The sequence below is a fragment of the Tiliqua scincoides genome, chromosome 1 (genome assembly GCF_035046505.1).
Source record: "Tiliqua scincoides isolate rTilSci1 chromosome 1, rTilSci1.hap2, whole genome shotgun sequence".
Taxonomy (NCBI): domain Eukaryota; kingdom Metazoa; phylum Chordata; class Lepidosauria; order Squamata; family Scincidae; genus Tiliqua; species Tiliqua scincoides.
Genome location: NC_089821.1, coordinates 89,640,941 through 89,652,025, shown reverse-complemented (window position 1 = coordinate 89,652,025; position 11,085 = coordinate 89,640,941). Strand labels below are relative to the sequence as shown.

At 42.3% G+C, this 11,085-nt stretch overlaps 1 protein-coding gene across 1 annotated transcript in view; it reads left to right on the top strand.

Annotated features, from left to right (window-relative positions):
- The first annotated feature begins 5,355 nt into the window (after positions 1 to 5,355).
- Positions 5,356 to 11,085, top strand: part of LRP1B (LDL receptor related protein 1B) — a 796,682-nt gene continuing 790,952 nt past the window's right edge. The window contains exons 1-2 of the mRNA XM_066621533.1: positions 5,356 to 5,392; positions 6,076 to 6,198. Coding sequence (XP_066477630.1) covers positions 5,356 to 5,392; positions 6,076 to 6,198 — 160 coding nt within the window. The remainder of the gene's footprint in view (positions 5,393 to 6,075; positions 6,199 to 11,085) is intronic.

Below are 11,085 nucleotides of genomic sequence, written 5' to 3'. Positions count from 1 at the left end.
GCTGCATCCTCACCACTGGCACAGAAGTGCCTTACGGCACTTTTGCAACGGTGGTTGCCCAGGCAGCCCAGATATAGGATCAGCCCTTAGTCAGACCACTATGTTACCAAGTATGAATTACAGAGGAGAAACTGCCGGAGCAGGCAATTGCCTTCAGGCCCTGGTTGTGGGCTTTCCAGAGGCATATGGTTGGTTAATGTAGGACCCTGGACTAGATAGTCTTTGTTCTGAGCTCTTCTTGCAATCTTTAGAAAGATCTTGTCAAGAAGCAGTGAATTGCAGCAATAGGAAGATGGCAGAGTACAGCTGATAAGTCTTACTGGTTCAGGAGAACCTAGGATGCACTTCTATACTGGGCAGCTACCTTGGAGGAGGTCTCAAACTGAACTATTATATTAATTTTAAAAATATCTGACATTTTAGAACATCACTTTTTCTTCTTCAAAGTGTATGTATTCAGGGGGGAGTAATGGAGCTACTGATTACATACACTATCCAGGCAGCATTCATGACACCTGTGCAACAGAGCTCTTCCAAAATGGGAAAGAACCATATTTCCCAGAGACATGTTTGCCTTTGGCTTACTGAGAGGATATAAGATACATACAACAAAGCACTTTCTTAAGGAATGTGACTGAACCTTTGCACAACATATTTTGCAACTGTGAATCTATTGCATTAAAATTGGCCAAGTGGAAAGGTGTACAAATCCTACATTAGATTGCACATTCAAACTGACCCCTCTGCATCTCACCCATGAGTAAACGGGCCTTTATCAAAGATGTTATGTAAAGGCAAGACATTTTCTTTTTGTTTGAAACCCTCCACAAGCTAGTTCCTATCAGGGATGTGGTGAAGTGCTTGGCATTACTGATATTACTGTAAAGACTTTTGCAGATGTAATGAAGCATACCACTGCAATTTGCAAACAGCATCATGGAGCTCTGGGCACACTAAGCAATATTTACTCAGTAAACATGACAATTGGGGTTACATTTTTCTCTCAGTTTTGGTTTCAGGTGTATATTTTAAAAGTGGTCCAATAAAAGAGGAGCATTGAATTACTTTCAACCAAACCTTCTCCAAGGGATCCGTAATCCTACATTTTAATTAAGAAGCAATTTGGTTTTTAACAAAGGCAAAATGGCTTATACCTTCCACTGCTCAGAAATCTATGTTGCTTTATGATTTGCATTTATGTGCAAAACATCACTTCACTCTTTGGTTGATTCAAGAAAATAGCACACAAGGTATTCTTAATAATGTAAGATGCTGATCCATGTAGTAGGTAGAAATTCACTTCTCTGAATATGTCACCATCAATTCTTTCAGAAATTGACCCTGAAAATAATATATCTGGATACAAAATAAAATGAATGGGGTACTTGTGTCAAGCTCTTCATTCTTCTAGTTGCTAGAGAGACAATCCATAACTGTCATTCACATTGTGGAACAATAAGAATTTTCTTTAAAACCTCAAGACTGCTGTAGTGGGCAACACTATTCCCTCTAAGGGGTTCATGCCACCACCTCCAGAAATTCTGGATGGCTGAGCTCTGTGCTGCACTAAGCTCAGCTGGGGGAGGTATGTTGCTGCACTGCCACAGATTAGTGAGAACACTGGTGGGTACTTCAGATACACTTCTTACTCTTATTACACCTATAATAATAATAACAACAATAACAATAATGTGAATATTGTCAACATAGCAATACCTAGCGATAGTGGGATTGATGAAAAAGAGCATGAAAAAACTATCAGGATTTTAAAATTGAAATCCAAAGATTTGGCACAAACCAGCAGTGGTTCTCCCAATTGTGTTTGGTACACTGGGTGAAACCCCAAAAATGCTCACCGCAGACACTCGCCTATAAGCTGACCCCACAGATAAGTCGAGGGCAGGTCCTGAGCCAAAAAATCATGGAATTTTCTATGACCCTCGGATAAGTCAGGGGTTAAACTTAAGGGGGTGTATGACTATAGTTTTGTCTGATTTTACCTGAGGCCAGATCCTGAAAAATAACCTACCACTAATTGTTACCTAAGAACTGTAGTCTCTAATTTATCAAAAACATAGTAAAAGAGCATGATACATTTTTATTCTTTTTAAATTCTGGTTTTACCACCTTTTTGTAAACACTATCAGAGTAAGTGCACTGTAAACAACATACCAGTAGAACGGTGGTTCCCAGCCTGGTATTCATGTACTCCCAGGGGCACTCAACAGGACCTTTAGGGGTACTTGAAAAAGAATGGCATAATGGCAGAAAAAGGCAGGTCGTGCTCCAGTATGCTTTGCAGGGCCAGCAAGGCAGGAAGGGAGGTAGCTAGTTGGCTGTGAAAGCCCCACCAATAGCTAGTTTTTGGTCATCAATTCATCTATGAACCAGTGACTGAAAACCAGCACAGTAAAAAAGCTGAAACATAATATGGAAAATGATCAGTCACCCAGAATTTCTCAGCACACTTCTGGTGCAAAACAGTGCAAAGGCAGAGTCTTCTGTTCTTCAAACAGATAAAAAGAGAAAACACTGTGATGAACACATGAAGTCTGGGCTTTCATACAGAGGAGATGAGGGCTTGTATTATTACAAACATTTTGCTAATGTGAAGGGTACAATTTATGGAAATAGGCTGCCAAGGGATATGCAAGTGGAAAAAGGTTGGGAACCACTGCAGGAGATCCATGAATCAAATCCACCTTTAAGATGCCAGGTGGGTTAAGCCAGAAGTTCTACATATAACATACAACCCATAACACATAACTGGGAGTGTGCAATTCAATTCACAGCAGAGAGATACAGCTGCATATATTTGCAACCCTTTTTACCCAGAAGTAGACCCTCCGCTTTCCATGATTGTTATTCTTAAGTAACGATGCATTGAATTGTAGCCTGAATTGAATTTCTGATGGAAAGGAGGATCCCATCCTGGTGTTGAAAAAAAAAAGACTTCTGCCAAATGCATTTGCAAAAAGGAACCAGGTTGCAGCAGCAAAAGGGAATGGAAGAGAATAAAAGGTTAACTTTGGCTGGAATTTCCCAGGGAAGTTACTATAGAACAGCCATTTTCAATCTTTTTCAGCTCACGGCACACTGTCAAGGCACACTCCCAGTTTTTTACTTACATTAAATTACTATATTACAATTAATTTTATTTAATATAATTAATACAATTAAATCATTACATGACAAAGGGCACAATCCTACTCAGAAGTAGGTTCTATTTTGTTCAGTGGGGCTTACTCTCAGGAAAGTGTGGTTAGGATTGCAGCCAAAGACTGGGGGGGAATGTGCCTGTGGGACTTACTTCTGAGTAGACATGCCAAGGATTGGGCTTTTGGTTGCACTCTTTCTTCTCAAATACAGGAGCAGGCAATTGGCGCTTCTCTCTCCTCCTCTCCCCCACCCGCCCCCTCCCTCAGGCACATTCCCCCCCCCATCTCATAATTGCAGTAAGCACCTCTCCTGCTGTCCCTCCCCTCACTGGTCCACACCTTCCAAAGCTCCAGAATCATTTGCCTCACATTCTGCCCCCACTGCCTGCGCCTGTATTTCAGAAAAAAAGCCCAATCCTAGGCATGTCTACTCAGAAGTAAGCCCCATAATAGTCAACAGGGCTTACTCCCAGGTAAAGGAAGATCGGGTTGCTGCATTCCTCTTGCTCACAGCAGGAGATGCAAAGCAGACGCTTCTCCCTCAGAGCAGCTGCTACCTGCTTCCTCTGCCCCCCCCAAGCGGGTGAAAACTGCTGCTATAGAAACAAATGAACCTGCCTGAGTGGAGAAAGGAAACTGTTCAGAGTTGAAAGGTTCTGCTCTTTGATTGACCCAGAGATAAGGCAAAGTGATAACTGGAGCTTGATTACTTGGCAAAAAGTTCACATACCGTACTATACGTATCTATGGTAAATTGCATTTAAAACATCTGAATATTGACAAAATTACTATCCGTCAAATTCAAAGAGCTACGCTGATTGGTTCAGCACACATTATACGTAAATGAATTATGATGTCCTAGGCCCCTGGCTAGTAACTAACTAGCCAAGTCCAGCTCAAGAGCCGGCAGCTGTGATATGTGAGAAATAATCATAATAAATGTATATAGAGCCAAAACTGACAAAACATCTATGGACAGCTGTGTAAAGCTGTCACCTATGTAAAGATGCTGAATCAATGGTGGACCACCTGGTCAGCTGCTGCAAGATCGTGCAGACTGAGCATAAAGAAAGGCACAACAAGGTTGCGACAATAGAGAATGTAAGAAATATATGAAAGGAGACATGCCTTTAGGTATCCTGGTCCCAGGCTGTTAAGCAAAACCAGTATTTTAATTGGGCCTGGAAACGAACTGGTAACCAGTGGAGTGTTTGTTCTGGTTCACTTGCATGAGGCTTTGTAGATTAGTCAATATCAATTTCTGTGATGTCACCCTGGCACTTGTATTGAGATGAGGTGCTAGGAATTGCCGTGGGACATCTGGGAAGAGACGGAACATCTATCAAAACAGGAATTAAATTTGCCACACATGGGCTATGAGGCGTGTAAGTGATTATTCAAAGCTACATCTTGCACACTAATAAATCCTCAAATTAATGCTAGAGCCAGCTTTTGTCAGATGAAGTCTGTGTGGCGCTTTTGTGTATAAGATTAGAAAGGCTTATTCACCATCACTGCTGTCCTGCTTGTCTCTCTGTGCCTTGCTCTTTATCCATAAGCACATGGATGCTGAATGGATTGCCACCCCTAGGACACCAATGAGAGATATTGCAGCCTTCAACAGCATGCATGAATGAGAATTGCCCTCTCCCTTCAGGTATCCCACAGTGGCAGCCGGTGGTTTTGAACTGCTCTACTCTACTGTACTGCTGGGAGAGTGTGAGGCGTACAGTTGCTAGATACTCTCATGGGCTCTCTACAGCTGTCTGTAAGGTCTGTTGAGATAATTGATTGCTGCAGCTGGCAAAGATAGCAGGCGACAGTGCCGTACAGTGTTGGGGAAAGAGAGCTCCAAGAGGTGAAGAAGTATGGAATGTGAGGCCTTCTTGCTTGGGGTTTGTATGGCTTTTAATGCGTGTGACTGTAAATACACCATCACATTGAATTCTCACCCAGAACAATAACAACAATGGCTGCAATCCTAACCACACTTTCCTCAGAGTAAGTCCCAGTGAACAAAATAGGCCTTACTTCTGAGTAGACCTGGTTAGGATTGTGCCCAGAGAGCCCAATCCTATGCATGTCTACTCAGAAGTAAGTCCCCTTATAGTCAATGGGGCTTACCCCCAGGTAAGTGTGGATAGGATTGCAGCCATATACTGTAGTCAAAAATTATTCTTATACTATATGACGTGTCATGAGAAGAGGTTTAGAACTGATTCCTTCTCTGAGAAGTTAGAATGCAAATTACAGGTTTCCTTCCAAAACTGTTAAAAAGTGCAAGAAGGTCTGTTTGAAGGTTTCTCCCAAATGGCCAGCTGAAAGAGGAAGGAGCTAAGCAGTCCCAAAGTGTATATAAGAGTGAGCCTCTCTTGGCTATTCAGTGTGGGAAGTTGGCACTGAAACACTGAGCTGAATCACAGAGCTAAGAATTGCATCGCTCAACTATTTGAGAGAAAAAGTGTGACTGAAATGTCCTCTTAAGTTCCATTAGAAGAGCTGTGCTGTCTCTATTTCAAATCCTAAATTCTAGTTTGGTGCCATGAGAACCAGAAGAGAGGGTCCCTAATCCCTTGAACCCTTGTGGCGGGTGAGGCCTTGGCAAGCTAGGAGCTGGTGCCTGTAGAAAAGTGACCAGAGGGGTCAGCATGGGCATCCTGGGGTCCTGGACCAGGAACTACAAGACCATCACAACATGCTTGATCTATAACCATTAAGTATAGTTGTTGTAATGTTTGATATTGTAGTAAATTAATTTTTTACAATATATTTGTGACCCACTTAGTGCATTTTATGTCTCATGCTCTTTTTAAAAAAATATAAATTTGCTTTGAAGTCCCATTTCATGAATGTTTCACATTTTTATTTTCAGTCATCTGTTAATCATTTCATTATTCACATTTTCTTTTGTTTACAGAAAAACAGTTATGTGATGTAGGAGAATTTCTTTGCCATGATCATGTGACCTGTGTGTCTCAGAATTGGCTCTGTGACGGAGAACCTGATTGTCCAGATGATTCCGATGAATCTTTAGACACCTGTAAGTAAAAAGGTCTTGCAGTTTCCTGGCGTTGCTTTGAACTGTAACATTTCTAATAGTAAAGTTTAGTTGTAAAAAGTGAATTCTGTTCTCTCTCTCTCTTTCTCTCTCTCTCTCTCTCTCTCTTTCTAACATTCTAAAATGAGTCTTCATGATGTTGAGGGCTAGATTCATTGTAGAAATGTGCGTTGAAAGAACTGAGAGGTGTTTTGTTCGTGTCTCACTTTATAATGAACAATATCATCCAAGCATATGTTCCATATTTTCTTTCTGACCTAGTAGATTAGCTACAGAGGGCAGAAGCAAAGGCAGACAAAGGGAGAAAAAAAATTAATAGTACACCAAATGTCATTTGCAACAAAAGTAAGAGGAACGTGGAGACCTCAAAGGAAAATGGAAAAGGAGAAATGAAAAAGGGTAATAGGTGAGAGAAGCAAAGTATGAAAAATGTCAGGGAAAGCTTTAATAAAACATGTTTAATCATAATAAGGAAAAAAAATCTTGTTTTCTCTGTGGCTGAGAGCTATTGTAGACTAGAATAGAACTTCCAGGCTTCTCCCCAGTATTCTGGATGGTTGATGAGATTATATTAAATCTTCATGTTCCCTTGTTTCTTGAATGGAGAACAAAATGACAAGCTCAGTTCCATGTCCCCGAGATAATCATTTCATGTAAGACTGGCTAATGATAAAATGGCAAGAATTTTGGGGAAGAAATATGGGACTGCAGTAAGTTTGGGGAGGAAGTATGTCACAGTCTACAAAAAGTGTTGCACATTTCATACACCAGATAAAGAAGATGTCATATTTTCCAGTTTTTTGTCAGAGAAAGGATAAAGATATTTCAGAGATGTTTTCCAAGCTGTTTGAAAACAAAACCAACAAAACAAAAAACTCCCATAGTTTATTCATCTGCAAGGTCTTGACATGTTTGTAGACTGACACTATAGAGATAAATATAGTGGTCTTAGGAAAATACTAAGACAAAATATTGAAATATCATTTGCAGTGCCCTGTGATTTTACAACATCATTTACTGTTGTTAGATACCATTACTATTCCTTTCTGTTTGGAGAAATGGGATCTTGCCAGTAATGTACTGAAGTAATTGAGCCTGAGTCATGAGTCAAATTAAGAATCAGTAACCCCTCGATTCTCAAGCCATAACGTATGGCTGCCACAGCTCAAGAAAATTTTTGAGTCTTTTGAGTCGCGAGTCAGAGTCACTTCAAGAAACAAGTCGAATTCCTCTCAACTCCTCCCATTCCCCGCAACCTGAAACCAAACTACCTTCCCACCACGTCTGCTGCTGCCATCCTTCTGAAGGCTGGCTTCCTGTTGGCCCACAAGGTCTTTTGACGTGATAAAGAAGCGGAAAAGAAAAAAAGTAAGCAAAAACACACACACTAAAGATAGTTGGAACTCGAATAATTTTGAGTACAGACATTTTTTTTTAATCACTGGCCCTTAGTTGCGAGTCAAGTTGGGGTCAGTGATGTCCATGATTTAAGTCAACTCGAGTAATAAGAAACAGCCACTTAGCGTGACTCAAGTTGAGTCAACTGAGTCAAGTACCCATTCTGCCATCTTGCGATACTTAACCTGTAGATTTGATAATGATTTATGAGCGCTTAACCTTGATGATGAGGCCCAGTTCAAGGTGGTAGAGCTTATCTTTAAAGCTTATCTTTTCTGGGACTTGCATAACTTAGAGACGTCCTCTCCCTATAGAAAGGGATGTCTGTTTAATAGGTCAGGCTGTTTAATAGATGAATATGTATACATGTCTGTTTAATAGATCAGGCTCCACTCCAAGCACTTTCCTTCACAAACTGGGCACACTGAATGGAAGGAGAAAGGCATTTACAGAATCTTCACAGCGATGCAAGTTCTCCAGTTCAAACACTAACTCCAGCTTCACCTGTTCCATGAGAAACACTTCCTAGTTAGCATAAGTGCTTTTAAAGATGCTAATAAAAACCACTCACAATTATAAAAGCACACTTTAGTCTGAACATAGGCACAGTGACTCTTAATACAGTGTGCAGAGCAGGCTAAGCAAGGAGCAAATTTCAGACAGTAAAAATCAATGCACATAGACAACTGTTAGGGGTGATCATGCCATCTTCTTAAGCTGGGAGATAAGAAACTGGTTGCCACAATCTAAATCAGGGCAAGTCTTGTGTAAGAACATAAGAACAGCCCCGCTGGATCAGGCCATAGGCCCATCTAGTCCAGCTTCCTGTATCTCACAGTGGCCCACCAAATGCCCCAGGGAACATACAAGACAACAAGAGACTTGTATCCTGACGCCCTCCCTTGCACCTGGCATTCTGACATAGCCCATTTCTAAAATCAGGAGGCTCCACATACACGTCATGGCTTGCAACCTGTGATGGACTTTTCCTCCAGAAATTTGTCCAATCCCCTTTTAAAGGCATCTAAGCCAGATGCCATCACCACATCCTGTGGCAAGGAATTGCACAGACTAACTACACGCTGAGTAAAGAAATATTTTCTTTTGTCTGTCCTAACTCTCCCAACACTCAATTTTAGTGGATGTCCCCTGATTCTGGTGTTATGTGAGACTGTAAAGAGCATCTCTCTATCCTTCCCATGCATAATTTTGTATGTATGTGTGTTTGCTCAACATCAGAAATATAATTGTGCCTGCTTAACCAGGGAAAGCCTAGAGGGGTTACCTGGATGGCAGGTTCTTGTGTAAGTAACCTATAAGGCAAGGGGAGATACCTCCACCAATTCTGTAAGAGCAGCCTAGGGAAGGGCCAGTTGTTCCCATGCACAGATATTTGGGGATTTCTTAACCCCTTAAGATTTCCTAATTCTTTCACTTTCCTACTGCCCCTCTCCAAGCTACTGCTTGATTCCCTTATTTCTCCTGCAGTAATGAGTGTTTCTTATTTTCTGCCTGTCTGCCTGCCTGTCTGTCTGTCAGCATTCCTACTTACTGATAAGGCCTGGGAAAGTTGCACTTGTTCAATTTCTTCCTGGGTGCAGGGCTGGCTTTAAGCTGATTGGTCGAATTGCTCCTGTTTGGGACTGGTGCCTAAGGGATCCTCATGCTAGGGTCTTGTATGCAATTTGATATTAAATTCTGCTTAGATCCATTTTGTCCATTAATTCACATGCACTTTTAAAGTGCACATTTTGATTGCTTTCCATTCTACCAAAGAGATATAAAGTCTATAATAAATGTTATTTGTATCTCTAAGATTCTGCGGACCTTGACTGTGAACCTGGGACCCCACAAAAAATGTTTCCTGTTGGGCCCCGCAGCTCCTAAGGCCGGCCTTGCCAGAATACATCCTATCTCAAAAATTTGAACTGCTAACTTGCCTCTTATTTGTGCCCTATTATGAACGCTCTGCTATAACGTATGCTCGAATCAGGGGCAGATCTAAGGGGGGGGCCATAGATGCCTGCCCCCCCCCAAACTGTCATGCCAGTAGGGAAGGATGGCAGCTGGGATGGGGAGCAGCCCAAACACAAGCACAAACCCAGGTCTACCTTTCCTTGATCCTGTGCCTATAGAGAGAGTGTTGGGCTTCCAGCATTCCCTCAAGCAGATATCAGAGGATAAGGAGGGCTTATCTGTCTCCCTTTGCATCCAATGCTGGTATCCTTGGTGTTGCCTCCTTCTCCTCTAATGACCAGTGGAGGGAGCCCAGCATTTCCTCTGCAGCCATTAGAGGAAGTGGTGGCAGTTGCCCTCAATACTCCAGAACAGAGCATGGCTTATTTCTCTCCTTCGTTATCCAGGGTCGCCACTGCTCAACCTGTCTTTGACTTTTGAAGACTTTTGAGCTTCCTAGTTGTACATTCCTTTTGTGGTTTATCTCTGCCAACCAGGAGGAGGTACTGATGGAGGCTTTATGTTTTTTAAGCCTTAGCTGATAGCCCCCCTCCCCCCGACCTTTTATTTATGCTATTCATTCCTTAGCATCCAATTGTGTTCCCTTCAGCCTCTCAGTCAATCCTGAGCCTATCAATCATGCTTCCTAATGGTTCCTCCTTCTGGAACCATTGCCTCCTTCATTACCCTACCATCAGATACCTTACATCCAGACTCCTTGGGTTAGATTTAGAGAAGCATTTCTGATTTATGCTTACTTCCCTCTCCCTTGGCAGCCTCTCACACCATATGTCACACTATTCCACATATCTCCTGACCTTCAGGATCAATTTCTTGGGATGGGGTGGGTGGGAGGGGGGGCTAATGTCACTGCAACATTGAGAAGGAGCAATAAGACAGTCTGTTCCACTAGCACAGGGGTGCCCAAACCCCGGCCCTGGGGCCACTTGCGGCCCTCGAGGACTCTCAGTGCGGCCGTCAGGGAGCCCCCAGTCTCCAATGAGCCTCTGGCCCTCTGGAGATTTGTTGGAGCCCCCACTGGCCCAACGCAGCTGCTCTTAGCGTGAGGGCAACTGTTTGACCTCTTGTGTGAGCTGTGGGATGAGGGCTCCTGCCACTGCTTGCAGTTCCACATCTGTGATGCAGCAGAGGCAGCAAAGGAAAGGCCAGCCTTGCTTTGTGCAAGGCCTTTTATAGGCCTTGAGCTATTGCAAGACCTTCATTCATTCAGATAAGTTCATCTTTAATATATTAATTTATGTAAACTTATGTAAATTTATTCAAATTTTAAATGTAAATTAATTCTTTTTCCCCCGGCCCCTGACACAGTGTCAAAGAGATGATGTGGCCTTCCTGCCAAAAACTTTGGACACTCCTGCACTAGCACAATACCACTCGATGTTCTCTAGATCCAGCTTCCTGTTTTTGTGTAAGGCTTTGCCTAGTGACATAGATCATTCATTTCTGTCATGGCACCTATATTGTATGTTGACATTCTAGTGCTGGCACATTCAC